Source organism: Ruditapes philippinarum, unplaced genomic scaffold (assembly GCF_026571515.1).
Source record: "Ruditapes philippinarum isolate M1 unplaced genomic scaffold, ASM2657151v2 ctg982_1_1_1_1, whole genome shotgun sequence".
Lineage (NCBI taxonomy): Eukaryota > Metazoa > Mollusca > Bivalvia > Venerida > Veneridae > Ruditapes > Ruditapes philippinarum.
In genome coordinates this window covers 10,052-32,143 of record NW_026855442.1, presented here as the reverse complement: position 1 = coordinate 32,143, position 22,092 = coordinate 10,052, and the positions used below count along the sequence as shown (strand labels likewise).

The window sequence follows — 22,092 nt, the reverse complement described above, 5'->3', positions numbered from 1 at the left end:
TTTAGTGAAGGGATTCTAACTTACAAAGTAGACTTATGAATTACGTAACTGATTGATATATTTATAAAAAAAATAAATAAATGGTTTAAGAATAATGAACATAATATATTGAAAGATTAATCATAATTTACTTGACTTTTAGATAATTTACATAATCGTCGGTCAATCTGACAATTGAATTTTTAATTAAAAAAAATAGTTATAAACACAGTATTAAAATAGCACATTTAACACAAAAAAGAAAACATTTTTCATGAAAGATGAAGAAAAAGACAAATTAAAAGAGATATTACAATTACTGTATAATAAAATAATTATGCTCAACATGATCAACATGGTAACTTAATCAGTGTCATATATTCTTTTCAAGTGTGAACAGATATCTTAAGATATTTAATGATGGGGACTTCACTAATAGCGATTACATAATAAGGGACAATATACAAGTGTGGTGTTGATCATGCGTTACACAAATAGATTATAAATGATTGTATATGTCTGGTGCCATTGATAATCACGATATTACGTTGATGAATATACAAAAAAACCCTAACAATTATAAGTATGAATTAAAAAGTTTTGCTATATAAATAGGGACATTTTATAAGTGACAGATGGTTGAAATAGAATTAGTAAGTAATTGCATTTTATAGTCTAAGTTTCATGCTTACGCACGTTCACCGACTTTACAGCTATTACCCCTGGTCATCGGGCTACTGGTATCTATCTATCAATCTCCCTGGGGAGTCTTTTAACTCCGCTTAGTGCAGCCGACACTTTGGCGCAACGGATTTATACCACCCTCGCAGGTACCCATTTACACCTGGGTGAAGTGAAGCAATCGCAGGTAAATTTCTTGCTCAAGGAAATTAGCAGTGCCCCTAGTGGGGTTCGAACCCGGGACCTCTCGATCCCTAAGCGCGCGTTCTACCACTGGACTACTGCTCCTACAATTAGTGAGACTGATTTGTAAATAAAAGGTTGTTAAGTCAAATAATTGGATTATATTTGTGATTATTAAATGAAATTGTTTAAATCGATTAAAACTTGTTGTGTTAAGTTAAATCACGGATTTATATGTAATATAAATCCGTGGTTAAATTGAATAAAATAAATTGATATTCTAGAAGGAAATGAGTTCTTTCTTCCAATGTCTTGGATTATAAAATAAAATTGAAAGGAAACTCACGACGATTTAATTGTTTAATTCTTTTATTAGAAAACTTTATCTTTGTAGATATTGTCATCATTTGCTATATACTTACGCTATTTATAGGCGGGGTTATTTTTTTTCTTTGATCTATATTAATTGTTATAATATTAATGCTGCACTTATTTATTAAATAATGAAAAATAAAACCGCTATAAAATTAACCAATTAACAGACTCCCCTGTTATTAATATGCTTTTTCATTTATAATATTTTATGCTCAAATAAGATAATTAATGTGATTTCCCCTTTATTAATACGCTTTTACATCTTTATCTTTGACGAAAATATATAATTAAAAACAACAAAAAATACATAATAAAAAAAACAACTAATTTGAAACGAAATACATTATATACGAAAAAAAATCTTATATCAACACATTTTTCATCTAGAAAGATCTAATAATGTTTAGAAGACCTTACTGACCGGGCCAGTAAATATGATACTATTCGCCGGTCTCTCGTAAAATCCGGTCAAAAGAGACCGGGAGAGACCGGAAGCCACCGGACCGGAGAATAGTACATCACAAAATCTGTTACGTAACGGGTTTAGGCTGAAAAGGCTGCAAAGGCTGCGGGGTTTAAGGAAAATGGAGCTGCCAGCGAACTTTGTGTATGTTGCAGCAACAATACTATTGACAGGGTCCGCGTGGTTCAAATACAGGGGTCTGGAGTATGTGATTATGCACTACCGTTGGGTCTTTGTGTGCTTGTTTTTGTTGCCACTATCAGTTGTGTATGATGTGCTAATGTATTTACGGGCTTGGTTGATTTTTAAATTGAATTCAGCACCAAAACAGCACGATAGTAAAGTGAAATACGTCCAGCAGCAGGTAATATAAAATATCATGCATTTCAAATGCATTTAGATTCAGTAGCATATATCTATCTTATTTTAGAATTTTTGACTCAAAAATATGTCCTATTTTGTTATATGGGCCAGAAATATGGGGACTTAGGTTAGGGATTGTATAGAACGTGTTCAAATATATGCATGTAAGAGATTTATGAATATTTCTTTAAAGTCGTGTAATGCAGTTGTAATGGGAGATTGTGGAAGATACCCAATGTTTATATATGCAACAAAAAGATGTATTAAATTTTGGATACGGATTTTATATATGGATGATGAGAGATATATGCAAAATTGGAACAGTGAGTGTTTAGAAAACAGAAAGTTAGTATTTTATAGAAATTTTAAATGTAATATTAATTTTGAAAAATATCTGGACTGTATAGATATATTGAAATTTAGGAGTAGTCTTCCTGCTTTTAGGTCCTCTTCTCATCAATTGATGATAGAGAAAGGAAAACATATTGGTATTCCAAGGGAAATCCGTTTTGTATGTATACATGTGTATGGGCCGGTGGCCTGAATGCAAATTTGAAATAAACTCTAATCATCATCATGTATAAAAGGAACCATGAGAAATTGCAAAACTAATTGACTGATTAGAATTAGATAACACAGTTCTAGCCAGCCTATTATTGCTTGTTGCCCAGTGGCATACATACATGTACATGCGTATATGCCTTCAGTTGCCAAATTGTTAATCATGATTCACCCCAACATGCCATTAATAGTCAAAGAAACACTCAATATTGGCAGAAAATAAACATATATTATGATAATCTGTTAAGGAATGCCATGTGTTTTGCACATTTTGAAAAATTCATCGTCTTTCTTAAAAAAGGTAGGTGAAAGATTTCATCATTACTTATTTGATTGAAATACTTGGTTGTAAGGGTCATAATTATTTAATTGAAATTATATGTACTTGATAATTATGAACCTAAATTTAAGTTGCATTTATTTTCATATTGTTAATTGATTCATTCAGATTAAAGAATGGCGTGCAGAGGGTATGAAAACAAAAATGTGCACAGCAAGGCCTGGTTGGATGAACATAAGTTTCCGTCGTGGCTTGTACAAACAAACAATGAAAAAGATTGAAGTGAACCTCATTGATATTATTGAAGTGGACACTGAAAAGAAAGTAGTGAGAGTTGAACCCCTAGCTACCATGGGTCAGGTGACCGCTATGCTGAACCCCTTAGGCTGGACAATACCAGTGCTTCCAGAACTTGATGACCTTACTGTAGGTAAGTTAGGTGACTTGACGTACTCATTAACATCTCAGTATATGGATGATAACCGTGAACACTTAGTCTACTGCCAGCAATTGATCTTACATCGTTCAACATACTTTTATCAATTCAATGTTTTATAACCATGTTAGAATGGAAATAGGTATTAATATTTCTTGCATTCTAGTATAACAATGCACAGTTTATCCGTGCATTATTCTCCAACAATGCACTCAAAATTGATGTCTGTTTCCTAAACATAAAAGGTGCTTCTCCTGAAAGCATAGTAGATGAGCTTGTTGCAGGAAATCTTCCCATTTATTTAATTTTTAATTTTTTGAAGTTTTAGGAGAAGGTCCTTACTATGAAAAAAAAACCCAAAGAAAAACAAACAAACAAAAACAACAAAAAACCGGAGCAATGTATAATTATATTGATAAATATTTCAGTCCAAAAGAAATTTGTTCAAACGATCTTTTAATATGATGTGAGAAAATTAAAAAATTATAAAAAAAAAGATTTTTTTTTTCAGGTGGACTGATCATGGGTGTTGGCATAGAAACTTCTTCTCATAAAGTTGGGCTCTTTCAGCATTGTTGTGTAGGGTATGAACTAGTTCTGGCCGATGGTAGTGTGGTCAAATGTTCAAAGGTAAATAGCTATATCAGTAAATATTTTTGTTAAATTTAAGGTACATGTAAATCCAATCCCGACTCTTGAAACAGAAGAGAGATTGAATTCTTGAAACTTCCAATAACATGTACATTAGAATTAAGAACTCATATTTTTTGTTCTGAATAGATTAGATTAAGTCTAAAACAGTACTTTAAATCATAGTGTGGAGATGTTTTCAGGTTCTGTAAATTCAAGAAATATTCCTAATTCCATCATGCTTTTCATCATAATGATATGGATTATAAAAGTTATATGTATACATATACATGTAATTATTTTTGTTGTTTACAGAAAATGTTAGAATTTATAATCCTAACATACTGGTATTTACATATATATCAGAGTTATTTGCTGAAAAGAAATGTATGCATGTTTATTCTGTCTACATATATGTAAGAGTAAACCAGTCAGTCATCAATTTTTATAAATAGCCTATGCTAAATACATTGACAAAAGATTGTTTTTTTATTTTACAAGGAAGAAAATCCTGATTTGTTTTACTCTGTGCCTTGGTCTTACGGAACACTCGGATTTCTCGTATCAGCAGAGATACAGATCATTCCAGCTAAGAAGTATGTTCGGATAGAATATTTCCCGGCACTCAGCAGACAACAGATGATAAAACGCTTCGAGCAGGAAACCATGAAAAAATCTGGCAATGATTTTGTTGAGTGTCTAGTATATTCGGAGACGAGTGGTGTTATTATGACAGGAATAATGACTGACGATGCAGAACCTGATAAGGTAAAGGATAAAAGATGATCATACAGTTGGGGTTCACAATTTTAAATTCAGAGGTAGAGAGTTCTATCTGGGCTATTTAATGATTTGTTTCATTACAAATTCAGAGATAGAGAGTTCTATCTGGGCTATTTGATGATTTGTTTCATTACAAATTGAGAGGTAGAGAGTTCTATCTGGGCTATTTCATGATTTGTTTCATTACAAATTCAGAGGTAGAGAGTTCTATCTGGGCTGTTTAATGATTTGTTTCATTACAAATTCAGAGGTAGAGAGTTCTATCTGGGCTATTTGATGATTTGTTTCATTACAAATTGAGAGGTAGCGTGTTCTATCTGGGCTATTTCATGATTTGTTTCATTACAAATTCAGAGGTAGCGTGTTCTATCTGGGCTATTTGATGATTTGTTTCATTACAAATTCAGAGGTAGTGTGTTCTATCTGGGCTATTTCATGATTTGTTTCATTACAAATTCAGAGGTAGCGTGTTCTATCTGGGCTATTTCATGATTTGTTTCATTACAAATTGAGAGGTAGCGTGTTCTATCTGGGCTATTTCATGATTTGTTTCATTACAAATTCAGAGGTAGCGTGTTCTATCTGGGCTATTTTAACTAAAACTTCGAAAAATCCCGTGTATTGGTACTGCTCATCATCCATGTAAAAAAGAACCAGTCTTTCCTCCAGGAAAGGAGTAATTTCCAGAACCATTGTGCTAGAGTCTATAAAACAATATTACATACACCTTCTGAAATGTGCAACCCATTTTGGTTGTTGGTGGCGGCCTAAATGAGCATGTATCACATGCATGGTTCTAAGTTCTAACTTTAAAGGATTTTGCTGTCAGGCTCATTAGTAAAATTAATAAAGAGCTCGAAGAGCTGGCCCAAAGGGCCGTCTCACAAAACCAGCTTTATGTTAACGCAAGTACCTGCTAAATAGTGATGGTTTTGAAAACATTTTGCCGGAAGTACTGCAAAATTATGGGTAATGTTCTATTATAGTCAATCGCAACTTTTCGACTTACAAGATAAGAAAAAAAAAAGCCGAGGAATTCTGATTGAAAATGGACACGCAGACTGGTCTCCTGCACACTTCTATGTTAACCATGATAAGACAGGGAACCAGAATAAACAGAAGAAGTGGACAAAATACCAAATGGCACTTTTAAAACAGAAAATGTAAAATAAAAAATGAATTATTATTTTAACCGACTTTCCCGTTCATAGACTTTGCCTAATTACATACTACAAAGAGCTGGCATTGCCTTATTAGCTCACCTGTCACAAAGTGAGCTTTTGTGATCGCTTGTCCGTCCGTCCGTCCGTAAACTTTTACTTTGAATGACATCTCCTCATAAACCACTAAGCCAATTTCATCCAAACTTCACAGGAATGTTCCTTTGGTGGTCACCTTTAAAAATTGTTCAAAGAATTTAATTCCATGCAGAACTCTGGTTGCCATAGCAACCGAAAGAAAAAACTTAAAATATCTTCTTTTAAAAATCCCAAAGAGCTAGAGCTTAGATATTTGGCATGAAACATCTTCTAGTGAGTGTCTACCAAGTTTGTTCAAATAAAAGCCCTGGGGTCAAAATTGGCCCCGCCCCAGGGGGTCATTGATTTTCCCTATATGCATATAGTAAAAACTTAAAAAATCTTCTTTTAAAGAACTCAAAGAGCTAGAGCTAAGATATTTAGCATGAAACATCTTCTAATGGGTGTCTACCAAGTTTGTTCAAATAAAAGCCCTGGGGTCAAAATTGGCCCCGCCCCGGGGGTCATTGATTTTCCTTATATGTGTATAGCAAAAACTTAAAAATCTTATTTGAAAAAAACCCAAATAGCTAGAATTTAGATATTAAGCATGAAATATCTTCTAGTGAGTGTCTACAAAGTTTGTTCAAATAAAAGCCCTGGGGTCAAAATTAGCCTTGCCCTGCGGGGGTCATTGATTTTCCTTATATGTGTATAGCAAAAACTTAAAAATCTTTGAAAAAACCCAAATAGCTAGAGTTTAGATATTAAGCATGAAACATCTTCTAGTAAGTGTCTACAAAGTTTGTTCAAATAAAAGCCCTGGGGTCAAAACTGGCTCCAGGGGTGTCATTGTTTTTAACTAATTATGTGTATAGTAAAAACTTAAAAATTTTTCATGATTTGTTTCATTACAAATTCAGAGGTAGCGTGTTCTATCTGGGCTATTTCATGATTTGTTTCATTACAAATTGAGAGGTAGCGTGTTCTATCTGGGCTATTTCATGATTTGTTTCATTACAAATTCAGAGGTAGCGTGTTCTATCTGGGCTATTTTAACTAAAACTTCGAAAAATCCCGTGTATTGGTACTGCTCATCATCCATGTAAAAAAGAACCAGTCTTTCCTCCAGGAAAGGAGTAATTTCAGAACCATTGTGCTAGAGTCTATAAAACAATATTACATACACCTTCTGAAATGTGCAACCCATTTTGGTTGTTGGTGGCGGCCTAAATGAGCATGTATCACATGCATGGTTCTAAGTTCTACACTTTAAAGGATTTTGCTGTCAGGCTCATTAGTAAAATTAATAAAGAGCTCGAAGAGCTGGCCCAAAGGGCCGTCTCACAAAACCAGCTTTATGTTAACGCAAGTACCTGCTAAATAGTGATGGTTTTGAAAACATTTTGCCGGAAGTACTGCAAATTATGGGTAATGTTCTATTATAGTCAATCGCAACTTTTCGACTTACAAGATAAGAAAAAAAAAAAGCCGAGGAATTCTGATTGAAAATGGACACGCAGACTGGTCTCCTGCACACTTCTATGTTAACCATGATAAGACAGGGAACCAGAATAAACAGAAGAAGTGGACAAAATACCAAATGGCACTTTTAAAACAGAAAATGTAAAATAAAAAATGAATTATTATTTTAAACCGACTTTCCCGTTCATAGACTTTTGCCTAATTACATACTACAAAGAGCTGGCATTGCCTTATTAGCTCACCTGTCACAAAGTGAGCTTTTGTGATCGCTTGTCCGTCCGTCCGTCCGTAAACTTTTACTTTGAATGACATCTCCTCATAAACCACTAAGCCAATTTCATCCAAACTTCACAGGAATGTTCCTTTGGTGGTCACCTTTAAAAATTGTTCAAAGAATTTAATTCCATGCAGAACTCTGGTTGCCATAGCAACCGAAAGAAAAAAAACTTAAAATATCTTCTTTTAAAAATCCCAAAGAGCTAGAGCTTAGATATTTGGCATGAAACATCTTCTAGTGAGTGTCTACCAAGTTTGTTCAAATAAAAGCCCTGGGGTCAAAATTGGCCCCGCCCAGGGGGTCATTTGATTTTCCCTATATGCATATAGTAAAAACTTAAAAAATCTTCTTTTAAAGAACTCAAAGAGCTAGAGCTAAGATATTTAGCATGAAACATCTTCTAATGGGTGTCTACCAAGTTTGTTCAAATAAAAGCCCTGGGGTCAAATTGGCCCCGCCCCGGGGGTCATTGATTTTCCTTATATGTGTATAGCAAAAACTTAAAAATCTTATTTGAAAAAAACCAAATAGCTAGAAATTTAGATATTAAGCATGAAATATCTTCTAGTGAGTGTCTACAAAGTTTGTTCAAATAAAAGCCCTGGGGTCCAAAATTAGCCTTGCCCTGCGGGGGTCATTGATTTTCCTTATATGTGTATAGCAAAAACTTAAAAATCTTTGAAAAAACCCAAATAGCTAGAGTTTAGATATTAAGCATGAAACATCTTCTAGTAAGTGTCTACAAAGTTTGTTCAAATAAAAGCCCTGGGGTCAAAACTGGCTCCAGGGGTGTCATTGTTTTTAACTAATTATGTGTATAGTAAAAACTTAAAAAATCTTCTTTTAAAAAACCCAATGAGCTAGAGCTTAGGTGTTTAGCATGAAACATCTTCTTATGGGTGTCTACCAAGTGTGTTCAAATAAAAGCCCTTGGGTTAAAATTGGCCCTGCCGGGGGGTGGGAGGAAGGAAGGTCATTGTTTTTCATTATATGTGTGTAGTAAAAACTTAACATCATGAAACATCTTCTAATGGGTGTCTTCCAAGTTTGTTCAAATAAACGCCGTAGTGTTTAAACTGGCCCTGCTCCGGGGGCCTATATACAGGTGAGCGACATCAGGGCCATCATGGCCCTCTTGTTCATATTTACTTGTCAAATATTAACAGCTGTATTAATTTTCCTTGAACTTTTATTTGCAAATGCCAAAAAAAGTAGAATATTTTGAACATAATTATATTCCATATAGAATAGAATTTGAGATGAAGTAATCATGGCAATGCAAATTTCTTATTGACATTAATTAAATGCAAAATGTAAAATTTCTATAACATATATTCCTTAAGCATATCTGTGTTTAGAAAATATGCAAATTTCTATCAAAGAGAATTATGAAGATGATGTGTTTCATTTATTGCATTAAAAAACAACAATAGTCAACCTAGTAGAACCATTCAGAGTAAAGTTGTATGAATGACTTATGAATACATGCATACTTTTGTATGTTTATTTTAAAATTAATCATTTTGTTTTTACAGATAAATGCTTTAGGATGCTTTTGGAAGCCATGGTTTTTCAAACATGTGGAGAAATATTTAAGACGTGGTTCTGCTGTAGAATATATTCCACTTAGGCATTATTATCATAGGCATTCTAGAAGTATATTCTGGGAGTTACAGGTAAATAAGTAAAATTGATAGCTTTTTTCATTGTAAAAAATACTGATTTTGTTACCTCCCTTGATTTTCAGGCACGACTCATGTATGTTGTCATTATCAAACATTCTATTGAAATACTAAACAAAATAATATTTACTAAAAGACTAAAGAATTATTAAATAAAAGATTAGAGATAGAAACATTTATAATTTTTTCATGTTTAGAATGTAGAGCAGTGATGTCAGTCAATGAATTTAAGATTTTGAATTAACTAGCCGGAATTCCAGGTTTGAATTTATTCTACTATATATTTAATTAAAGTTTCTTAAAATTTTCACTGGCCAGAACTTATTTTCACTGGCCTTGGGCCAACAGGCCAGTGCTAAATTTGATGACTGTGATGTAGTCTTTATTAGCTCCACTTTAAAAAACAAGTAAATGTGGAGGTGTTGTGAAGACTCACTCATCAGCATCTGCATTGGTTAACTTTTTTGGTTAAGTTTTTGTTTATGATTATAAACTTCAAAACTAATAAAGCCATAACATTGAAACTTCAAAATGTGGATACGCCTTAATGACCTGTCACACTGATTTTGAGGTCAAAAGGTCAAAGGTCATGCCATCATGGTCACTATAACCTTTAATAGGTACATGTACATTGCAGCCCTGGTATATAAACGCTCTATGTTGAGGTCCAAGGTCTGAACACGCGTTTTAACGAGGTTCTAATAGATAATGCTCATCGCGAAATTACTGCATTACCCCACCCACTGCCAATACATGTAATAGGTTACAGTCAGTTTTCTCAGAAACTACTTATGCTATTCACTTTAAATTTGGTGTACTTCTTCACTATTATCATGTAATGCAATATGAAAAGGCAGATAATAAACATATTTTTGGCAAAGTTATGCATCTGATTTGACTTGGATCTTACGGTTAATTTCTCAAAAACTATCAAAATATTCACTATAAACTTGCAATTTACTAATTCACTATAAAGATTGGAATACATTTCTAAAGGACAGATAACCCTGAAGGGTATTCTTGCTCAGTTATTTTTGAAAATATTTTTTAAAAAATCTTACATTTAAAAAATATTTTCAAAATTTTCTCAAAAACCATCACAAATTTTCAGTTCAAACTTGAAATTCTTCTTGATTTTTTGCTAAATAGTTGAACAGAATTATGTCCCCTTTTCTACTTTCTTTTTATCATACTATTAAGCAGGGCTAGCACTGGCAATTTTTTACTTTGAGCCAATTCTTTGCGGCGAAAAATTGCATGTCTGTATTTTATTTTCAAATCAGGCAATGGTACGGCATGTGATATTTAGAAAAGCATTAACTTAATAACTATATCCAACTTAATTTTGGTAGCTACATTTTTATTACATTAAACAAATTTACAGTCAGTAATCATAATTTTAAGCTTAGAGGTCAGTAACTATAACATTTGCCAAAAGTTACATGTAGGTAGCAAGGTTCCCTTAAAATCTGAGTCTGTGGCATGGTAGTGATATAAGGTCAATCTTTTTTTTCAGGAATACTCTGTATGTCAAATAAATTCCTTCTCAATTTTATATTTTTGGAGCCATAATTAGGTCAGATTTCAGGGCCAAAATACCCTTCTTTGATGTGGCCCAATAAAGGCTGCTTCCCCAACCAAACTAGCCTCTTTTTTTCCCAAGTTTGGTCCTCAAAATCCCCCAGTCTTTTGAAATTTCCCATAGAATTTAGAACAAAATTAAATGATGGTGTTGAATTTAGGTCTTTTACTGCCTTATTAGTATTTCCCACTGCTTTTTGCTTTTCTATTTTAAAGAACTTCTTAAAATTTTGTGTTAAATTTGAGACCCCTTTTCCCAAAGTATGCTAAAATCATGCATATTTTCCCCAAGATAAAGGCTGAGACAAAAATGGTGTTTTGGCCCTGGATTTTATTGGCAATAATACCCCCTCCCATCACCACCAAAAAAAATCAACAACAATAACTCTATCAACTCGTAATTCCTTCGATCTGTTTATCAACAACGATAAAATTTACTGGTCAAGTTACAAACTGCAGAACATAATTTGTCGCCATTTCATATCCAAAATGCTGATTTAATTAGCAATAATCTTGAGATGCGGCTAGTTATTGTTTCATATTGAATATTAAGACCAATTATAAAGTGCATATTCAACAATCTGCCACAGGCATTTTTCACACCAATTAGTGTCGTATTTATCAGCTGATAAACATGTTAACATACCCTGAGGTCAGTGTATTAGACTGTGTTACTGTTCATATCAATATTTCGTTCAAAACGGAAGTTACAAATATAAACCAGTCAATGACCCACAAAAAGAAGACTGTGTCGCTGTGTTTTGAGATAAGAAGTGATAAAACGGAAGTTGTAGATGGAAAGCCAGATGTATACTTTTGCATTCTTAAAATAGAAAATGCTAAATTTAGACTGGAGATTCCAAAAGTCATACTTTTCGTAAGTTTGAGCCAATCGTGATTTTCTTGAGCCAATTTAATTATATTGGAGCCAATTTGCTCATTGGCTCCTGCCAGCGCGAGCCCTGATTAAGCACTGAGAAAAGTTTATACAGTATTTAAATGGTGTTAAAATATGTCGATAATCTTACAAAAATAGCTTGCACACATTCTGTAAACTTTTATTTTGCAGGATATAATTCCATTTGGTAACAATCCAATATTTCGCTTCCTTCTTGGATGGACAGTTCCCCCAAAAGTTTCTCTGCTGAAGTTAACTCAAGGGGAGACAACCAAAAAACTATATGAGGAACATCAAGTGATACAGGACATGCTTATTCCCCTTGGCAAGTTGGATGAGGCTCTTGATGTGTTCCATAAAGAACTACATGTAAGTTTTACAACTTTATATGAGCCGTGTCACGACAAAACTAACATAATGCGTTTGCAACCAGCATGGATCCAGACCAGCCTGCGCATCCGCGCAGTCTGATCAGGATCCATGCTGTTCGCTTACAAACCCTATAACAAGTAGTGAAACTGATAGCGAACAGCATGGATCCTGATCAGACTGCGCGGGTGCGCAGGCTGGTCTGGATCCATGCTGGTCGCAAACGCATCATGTTGGTTTTGTCATGGCGCGGCTCATATTTATGTAACTATTTTCATGAATCATATGATCGGTGGTTCTACTCAGGTGCCCATTTGTGCTTCAAATAATGCATGGAAAGGCACATGAGGTCCTCCGTCAGTACAGCTGGAAAGTCAGCATACAACCTATACTGTGTTGGTACAATGTAAAACCCAACCAAAAAATAAAATAAAAATTTTTTAACTTTGCCAAATAAAAATAATTTTAATGTTTATACTTATTGGGTGCTATTTTATTGGATACCATTTAATGCAAGAGTCAGCCAGGTTTGCTCATAACAAAGTTTATTTTCATTTTTCAGCTTTACCCATTGTGGTTATGTCCCTTTATGTTATACAATAACCCAGGATTTATCCACCCAGAGGGCAGTGCTGATGAGATGTATGTTGATATAGGAGCATATGGAGCGCCAACGGCTCCTGGCTTCCAGGCCGTTCAAGCTACCAAAAATCTAGAGGCATATGTGAAAAAAGTGAAAGGGTTAGTATGTCTTTATGTTTGCTTATCCTATATGTTCAGCCAGTTTTTAATAGTGATTCTTTGGCATAATTTTGTTCAATTTTTGAAACCAGTATTGTCACAAGGGAGTATACTGCTGCCTCATATTTCCATGGTACTTAAATGTTTAACAAACAACAAAAGTTAAAAGAATAAAGTTCTGGAAAATATCATGAATATTGTAGATATTGTCAATTATGTCCTAGTTTGTTCCATTTGATGTTTACATTTTGCATTTATGTACACAACATGGTGGCAAACACCTATCTGTAGCCTACAGAGTAAAAGTTGTTAACCGATATTTCCTTGGTTATTAACTTTAAACAGTTTCAAAAGCAAAAACAATAGTTACCTTTATTTTATTTTTTAAAATGTCTATAGCTAGCCTCATCTCAGGCTGGGGAGGCACCGGTATATATTAGATAACATTTTTATCACTAAAGGACTCTATGTGTATTAAGTTTGGATTACTAATAGTCAAACGTTATTACAATATATTAAAAACAACATATTAAGTTATCTAAATCAATTCATCATCTCTTGCTGTTACCTAATAGCATTTTGTTTTTATTATTAATTTATCTTTTCCCATCTCTTTGCTAGTAAATATGAAAACATCAAATGTATTTATACAGATTTCAGATGTTGTATGCTGATACGTACCTATCAGAGGCGGATTTCCGTGAAATGTTTGACCACACCCTCTATGATAAAATGAGGAAACAACTTGACTGTGAAAATGCATTCCCTGAAGTGTATGGGAAGGTGAACAGGAAAGTTAGAGATTAAAAGTAACATCATACCATAGTTCATACAATATTTCGTAGAAAAACAATAAATACTAAAATGAGCTATTGTAAGAAATATGTAGGATATATTTAAGTTTTTTCTATAAATACAGGATATGTTTTCTTCAAGTGGTATGAAAATAAATATTTCATGAGTGGTGGTAGCCTTAAGTGAAATATGATATATTTTCGTACCACAAGATGATAATAAATCCTGTATGTACAGAAAAAAACTTGAATTATCTGTTTATTATATACATTTTTTCGCTTTTTTGATATTTAAATTTGAAAGACTTCCCCTAAAATTTTGTGTATTGGCTGAATTTAGAAAAAAAAAGTCTGGCAAGGTACATATTAAGATATGAAAAATATGTTTCACTGCAGTGCAAAAAGATCTTTACAGTGAAAATATGGAAAATGAAATCAATATTAAGAGGATATTTTTTCATTTGAGTGAAATATGGAATATATTTTCACGAAACATGATAAAATGCCACATATTTTCATGTTGAGTGAAAATATATACCATATTTCACGAAAAACGAAAAAATAACCTTTTTATTTAATTTCATTATCAAAGAAAAATGGTTATGAACCCCCTTGCCTGCTACGCAACTGCAATTATACAGCGCGCAGTAATATAAGTATCGTCTTGTTTTGCACGCGATATTTAGCGCTAGATTGTGACGTCACGTAAACAACTTTTTAAACGTCTATACAGCGTTAATGATTGGTGTTCGGATTTATTTTCTTAGTTAGACCATTTTCTATCATTCTAGATAGTTTTCAAAACAAAATTCAACAAAAAAGTTGTTTGTGTTTATCAGATTTTTCAAACAAAATGGCGAAAGAAGTCCCTTAAAATAAATACGAGTTTTGACTCCGCCCACTTTCATATTTATATTTCATATTTATTTTTAAAAAATATGAAATATATTTGACTGATATAGCACCATATTTCATATGTAAAATTAAATAATTCTCAATATTTCATTTATTAGTATATAATAAATTAGAAACAGTTGTGAGTAATGAATAATATACATGTAGTGATCAGAATCAATTATGATATTTCTAACCATTGTAAAAACATCCTTTTTTTCTCATAGTTGCATAATTTTTGGGTAAAAAATTTCAAAATAAAACATGAGATGAAATAATACAGTAATATCTTAGATCAGTTTATGAGAAATTTTTTTGTATTAGTCATATTCTGCATTATGGGTATTAGTTATGCTTTTAATATTAAGGTGTTGCTGTAGTGTATAGAGAAGTAAAATTTATTGCGAATTGAAACTTTGGGAAGAATCAAAGATTCTTGCTGTTTTGTGGTAATTGCTCTTGCTTGTTGCTAAGAGGTAAATTGTTACTTTGAGAAGAATCAAAACTTATGTTGTTTTAACCTATAGATAATAGCTCTTGCTTGTTGCGGAGAGGTGTTGCTATAGTGAAGTGACATTTGTTGTGAATTGTTAACTTGTGAAGAATCAAAACTTATGTTGTTAATAGTTAATAGGTCTGTCAAGTTTTCACTGTATTTATTTCTTCTTAAGCTGATATATAGTGATGATACTATCGTTAGACCAGCCTACAAATAGGTGCAGTCTGACCAGACTCTATACTGCTGGCTGTTCCATTTTTGTATTGCGATATTGAAATCCCTAAAAATATCAAATGGACACTTCCAAATCTTTGAAACATGACAAGTCCAGCATACATATTTAGTGGTGTAAAACGTTAAACTACCAATGCTCACTGCATCAGTATTGATATAGACATAATTTCAGCCATCACTGCTTACTCCCCCTCCCCCCATACCCTGTCCCCCAATACAGAATCCCTCCCCCATATGTTGTTGTTATTGTAGTGTTATTATGTTATCTCTCAGAATTGTGATTCATTATCAGCATAATGTGGATAAATATCTCATTCAAATTTATTTTTTTCTCTGAAACTTGTTTCTGGTTAGACTTTGAATTATCTATTCATTACTATGGTTCGTAAAGATGTTTAGTAAAGATAAGCACCCATGAATAGATTTGAAACATAGATATTTAAAGATATAGTTATAAAATTAATGGAGATACTTTTACAAAATGAAAGGTATAAGAACTTTTTACAGGGCAAAAATCTTTGTTATTCATAACAATATGAAATATTGTTTTGTCAGAGAAGGGTATAAGAACTTTTTACAGGGTAAAAATCTTTGTAATTCATAACAATATGAAATATTGTTTTGTCAGAGAAGGGTATAAGAACTTTTTACAGGGCAAAAATCTTTTTATTCATAACAATATGAAATATTGTTTTGTCAGAGAAGGGTACAAGAACTTTTTACAGGGCAAAAATCTTTTTATTCATAACAATATGAAATATTGTTTTGTCAGAGAAGGGTATAAGAACTTTTTACAGGGCAAAAATCTTTTTATTCATAACAATATGAAATATTGTTTTGTCAGAGAAGGGTATAAGAACTTTTTACAGGGCAAAAATCTTTTTATTCATAACAATATGAAATGTTGTTTTGTCAGAGAAGGGTATAAGAACTTTTTACAGGACAAAAATTTTGTAATTCATAACAGTATGAAATATTGTTTTGTCATTACTCAGTATTTATTATTGTGTTATTTCAGTATTGTGCCAACTTGTTTGTTTATTTTGTTAAGATATATAAATTGGTCAGTGTTTGATATTTTACATATTGTAATATGCTTCCAGTGTTGATATCAAAATATAAGCTAAGTATTGCCACGGTTTTGCTCAAAGTAAATGTTATCTGCTTTTATAAATAAATGTTGTGCTTTCTCTATTTTTCAAACTTACCATACCTGTAGCACTATTTTCAAAAAATATTTTCTTTCTTAAATTCAACCTACATACCCATACAAATTGTAAAGAGGAAAATAAAATCTGTAAAGTCCAATATTTGTAGATATTGTTAAGTATATAAGATTATATTTAAGGTTATTTTTACACAAAATGGAATAGATGAATTTGAATGAAATTCCAAAATTTTGTATGTATTATAGGATTATAATATTTTTGTTTAGTCAGCATTTCCTAAGTAAATGGACACTTGGATATGAATCATTTAAATTCTGTAGCATGACTACTAAAGAGAAAAGCAGATGAAAGTATTGTGGTGAAATGAGTGGGCCATGACTTTCTTTAGTTGACCAAGAATAAGTAGTTCATGAAAATAACTTTATATTAAATATCTAGTAAATCATTTAAAGGAGTAATGAAACTGCAAAACAAATGATAATTTAGTGAATGTTATATGCCCCTACCTAACACTCCACTCCAGTCACTTATTTGTAACCTGCCTATATGGAAAGAATGATCATTTGTGGAGAGCAACTACTGTTACTGAATCCTTCACTTCAGTCCCTTATTTATAACATGCCAATATGTTAAATGTGATCAATTGTGCAACTGAATCCTCCACTCCAGTCCCTTATTTATAACATGCCTATATGGAAAGTGTGGTCATTGGTGAAGAGAAGTTACTGCAACCTAATTCTCCGCTCCAGTCCCTTATTTATAACATGCGTATATGGAAAGTGTGGTCATTTGTGTAGAGCAACTACTGCAACCTAATGCTCTGCTCCAGTCCCTTATTTACAACATGCCAATATGGTAAATGTGATCATTTGTGTAGAGCCACTACTGTTACCAAATCCTCCACACCAGTCCCTAATTTATGACATGCAAATGGGGGAAGTGCGATAATTTATTTAATTTTTCCAAACTTTACTATAGGTGTACATTTTTTCATACATCTTGGCTTCTTTAGTTACCAGTGGTAGCAGTTATTTTGATACTACTCTTGTTGGATATATTTCTCAGTTTCACCTGTGTTTACCTCTATTTCTGTATGTAAATTTTTATTGTTTAGTATTTTGCAAAATATTTTCTTGAAAGAATTCAACCTTTTATTTTGTAACTTTTCAGGAAATGTACTTTTACTTAGTATAAAAAAATTATATATAAATGCCGCTATGATATTACAGTCGTGATTTTATACAAAAACAGTTCAGATTATCTCAATGTCTGCAAATGTTTACATATCAAAGGTTGTCAAGAAGTAAAGATCTCTAACAAAGTGTTGAGTACACGACCACATTAAATTGTTTTTTGAATTTAATAAACACGTATGTGATAAGATATTATTTACACTTATTAGCATGGAACATGTTGACTTTTATTTTTGAAATATTTAATTGGACTGATATATAGAATCGGAATGCATTATTAGTTATATTTTTGTTATGTTAATTGTTAAATGATGTAATAAGGTTGTTGACCTCAAACCACTTGCCCCTCACTGCTATGATTTCGAATCCCAACTCTTTCATGTGAAGAAGCTATCCAGCTAGCTTACCGAAGTTGGTGGTTCTACTCAGGTGCCCACTTGTGCCTGAAATAATGCACGAAAGGGCACATGAGATTTTCCTCCACCAGTAAAGCTAGAAAGTGGCCATGCCACCTATACTGTGTTGGTGTGATTTAAAACCCAATCAGTCAAACAAACAAACAATTTGTGATTTTTTTTGTTCATGGCAAATCAAAGTAATTGATGTAAAATCTGAAATATTTGAAGGAATGACAGTCTTTTAACTTGTTATCTAAAGCAAGAAGATTTGAATATTCAATTATTGATAGTTTTACATACATTTGTTATAAGGTATGCTAAGTGAATATTTAAGATTTTTGCATAGAAATCATGTCATGTGGTAATTCAATTATACATGCATGTTATAATATATAGATATGATTGTTAAATCACATTATCTGATTCTTTTATTTCAAATTATAATTATTATTTGTGATTTTTTTTGTTCATGGCAAATCGAAGTAATTGATGTAAAATCTGAAATATTTGAAGGAATGACAGTCTTTTAACTTGTTTTTTAAAGCAAGAAGATTTGAAAATTCAATTATTGATAGTTTTACATACATTTGTTATAAGGTTTGCTCAGTGAATATTTAAAATTTTTGCATAGAAATCATGTCATGTGGTAATTCAATTATACATGCATGTTATAATATATAGATATGATTGTAAAAACACATTATCTGATTCTTTTATTTCAAATTATAATTATTGTGAAATTGTGCAAATAAAACTAAACACGTAATTTAAGTCTTGCCAGGTAGAATTTTGAAAAGAAGTTAAGAGTTGAAACTTTATTTTTCTACGCATGATATGTTTACATAATGCTCCTTGTTTATTTATTGATTTATTGCCAAAAAGATCATTATATTTTAAAATTATTACCGGTATTTATATTTTGCATTATCTGCTTTGAATGTTAGTGTATACATGTTGGGAACAAATTTTATAACGCAGATTTACTATGTTCTTACCATTTTGTTATGAAGTTTTTGAAAGGTATACGGTTCTTTAAATTTTTACTTTTAAAACAATTTAACGCATTTCTCATGTAGAATATATATTTATGCTTTCTACAGAAGGTGCATTTGATACACTGATTTAGTAGAATATATTTTCGTTTTACCATTTCTTGACTTATATTTTCTGCAGGTTAAGATTTTAAAACACAGAACTAAGACCAGACTGTAAATGTGACCAGTTTATTGGTCCAATTTAAATATATGGCAACCAATCAGATGTGAGAGTTTAAGACTGGTCTGCAATTACATATTTTCATTGTAAAAGTTATTGATTAACATTGTATGTGTCTCACAATGAAATTTTTTATAGATGTTATATTAGTAGCTTATATTTTTTATACCGAGATATCTGCAATTAGATATATAGTTTAGAATAGAAAATTATCTCACAAGCTTGATGCTTATATATAAAATATTAATAATTTAATACACTTCGTTGAGACATGATTTATACTTTTATTTACATGAAAATCAAGCAGATTTTTTTTAGTCCCCTACCAGTTTACCGGAGGGGACTTAAGGTTTACCCTCCGTCCATCGGTCTGTCTGTCTGTCTGTCTGTCCGTCTGTCTGTCAGTCCACAAAACTGGATCCCCGATAACTTGAAAAGTACTGAAAATAATTTTATGAAACTTGATATATGGATAGATGGCAGTATGGAGATTATGCACGTCCTTTTCTTCCTATGTTGAAAATTCTGGTTGCTATGGCATTAAATAGGCTGAAAATATGGCAAATTTTACACATAAACTGGATCCAGTGATAACGCAAAAAGTACTGGAAATATTTTTATGAAACTTGTAAAATGGGTAGATGGCAGTCTGGAGATTATGCACGTCTTTTTCTTTTCTTCCTATGTTGAAAATTTTGGTTGCTATGGCAACACATAGACTGAAAATATGGCAAATTTTACACATAAACTGAATCCAGTGATAACTCAAAAAGTACTGGAAATATTTTTATGAAACTTGACATAAGGGTAGATGGCAGTCTTGAGATTATGCATGTCTTATCTGTTCTTCCTATTTTGAAAAAATATTGGTTGCCTTGGCAACAAATAGGCTTAAAACATGGCAAATATAACAATATTTGTGATTATTCAAAAAGAGCTGAAAATTTTTATGGAATTGCATCTTTAATTTAAGAGTTATCTCCTCTTTAAGAATTTGCTTTTAAAAATGTTATATTTTGGTTACAGGGATGTTTCAAATATTAACTTTAGAGTGTCCTTCAGTCCGTCTGTCTGTCTGTTCATAAAAACTGTTTCCTGTGATCACTTTTAAAGAACTTTTCCAACAAATTTACTTAATATAGAGAAAAATTGAAACATTAGTGAATGGCCAATGGCCCTTCAGAATGTTGATGGGGTTCTAACCGGTAGGGGACTTATGGATTGCTTGCAATACTATGATAATTGCTTGTTTTATCTGACACTTATTTGATTAGAATAAAAAAATTCCACACCGATTAAGAAACACTTATTAATTATAAACAGCGAGTTATTTAAAGTGAGAGATATCCTGTGAATGATATGAATTATATCTCACTGATGGAAATTTATTATCTCATTTGCTGCCATTAACTAAATCAATTTTTTTTTATTTATAGAAATATTACAGGCTATATACCATTTTATATTTTGCTAGACAACGACTTTAGACAGAGACATTCTTGTTGTTAAAATGTCAAAACTTGCTATTGTTACATTTGTATTTATTTATTGTTAATTATTGTAGTCACTGTAGTAATTAAAGTGATACTTCAATATTATGTCAGCTTTGTTATATTTTGAAGGAAAAAAAACATGACATTGTTGTTTTGTGTATGGACAGTGTCAATTCGATTGAATCTGACCCAGTTTCACAAAGTGTTAAGTTATGAAAGTAAACAAATCTTGAGAATCATTTTGTGTCAGGCAACCCTTTACTTTTCAATGCAGGAAAATTGATAGCATACCGATGAACACTTTGTTTGCTTGAGCTTTAAATAAAGATATATGCTGTTTGTTGCAGTTCATCCACAATTCCAAATTGAATATTGTTGATTTGTACTCTTACAGTTTCATTTTTATTTACCTGTTGAAAAGGACATGTATAATGTGATTGCCCCTGATGGACTTGTAGCATTCAGAAGTTTCTAGTTTTTCTAGAGTATATCTTCTAAATACATGTGTACATGGAAGGATTTAAGTATTGCTTGACATAAATGTTCACCATTTTGAAATTTAGTGGCAGGGACATGGGTCAAGGTCACACTTGGAGGTCAAAAGCAAATGATAGTCCTGAGCAACACTACATGTATTAACGGATTTTAATATTTATTTACACCACACAAATTTTCACCACTGTGAGAGTAAAAAATCAGGTAATTGTGGCTAAGATAAAGGTCACGCTTGAAGGTCAAAGGTCAAATTTAAATATGAACTTGTGCCTGGACTACTGTGTTATACATGAGAAGCATGAAGAAGGTCAATATATGAAGTCAAAGTTCCAAGCGATGATAAAATGTTGAGATCTTGTTATATCTGTTTTAAATATCATATCATGGTTTAGTACTTAACCACTTTCAGTCATGCCAAACATTACTCTTTTCCGGGTGACATAACTTAAAATCATTAAAGTCTTTTAGCATGAAATTAAAGAGAGAATAGTGCACACATATATATGTACATGGAGTTCGCGTTCACGACATCAAATTGAGGAGTTTCATGTTTCATTATTAATAATTACACTAGCAAATACCATGTATTTTTTTAAAGGGAAACATATCCGAGTGACGCATTTCAACACACTTAATTGCAAGAGATGTTTATACGTTCTTATGCTTGTATAAGAAGGTCGAATGCATCATTCTGCGTCTTTCA

The 22,092-nt window shown here is 32.2% G+C and overlaps 1 protein-coding gene across 1 annotated transcript; it reads left to right on the top strand.

Moving 5' to 3' along the window:
* Window positions 1–1,746: 1,746 nt before the first annotated feature.
* Window positions 1,747–20,999, top strand: LOC132743352 (delta(24)-sterol reductase-like). Its single transcript, XM_060731871.1, has 8 exons — window positions 1,747–2,045; window positions 3,054–3,315; window positions 3,833–3,951; window positions 4,453–4,719; window positions 9,270–9,410; window positions 12,067–12,264; window positions 12,827–13,005; window positions 13,659–20,999. The coding sequence occupies exons 1-8, from the start codon at window positions 1,803–1,805 to the stop codon at window positions 13,810–13,812; spliced, it is 1,563 nt and encodes a 520-aa protein (XP_060587854.1). The 5' UTR covers window positions 1,747–1,802; the 3' UTR covers window positions 13,813–20,999.
* The last annotated feature ends 1,093 nt before the right edge of the window (window positions 21,000–22,092 follow it).

Bases quoted from the DNA above. Each gene is read 5' to 3' on its own strand.
- LOC132743352 (XM_060731871.1), top strand. From the start codon at position 1,803: ATGGAGCTGCCAGCGAACTTTGTGTATGTTGCAGCAACAATACTATTG. The intron at 2,046-3,053 runs GTAATATAAAAT...TGATTCATTCAG, and splicing joins TGAAATACGTCCAGCAGCAG to ATTAAAGAATGGCGTGCAGA. The intron at 13,006-13,658 runs GTTAGTATGTCT...GTATTTATACAG, and splicing joins TATGTGAAAAAAGTGAAAGG to ATTTCAGATGTTGTATGCTG.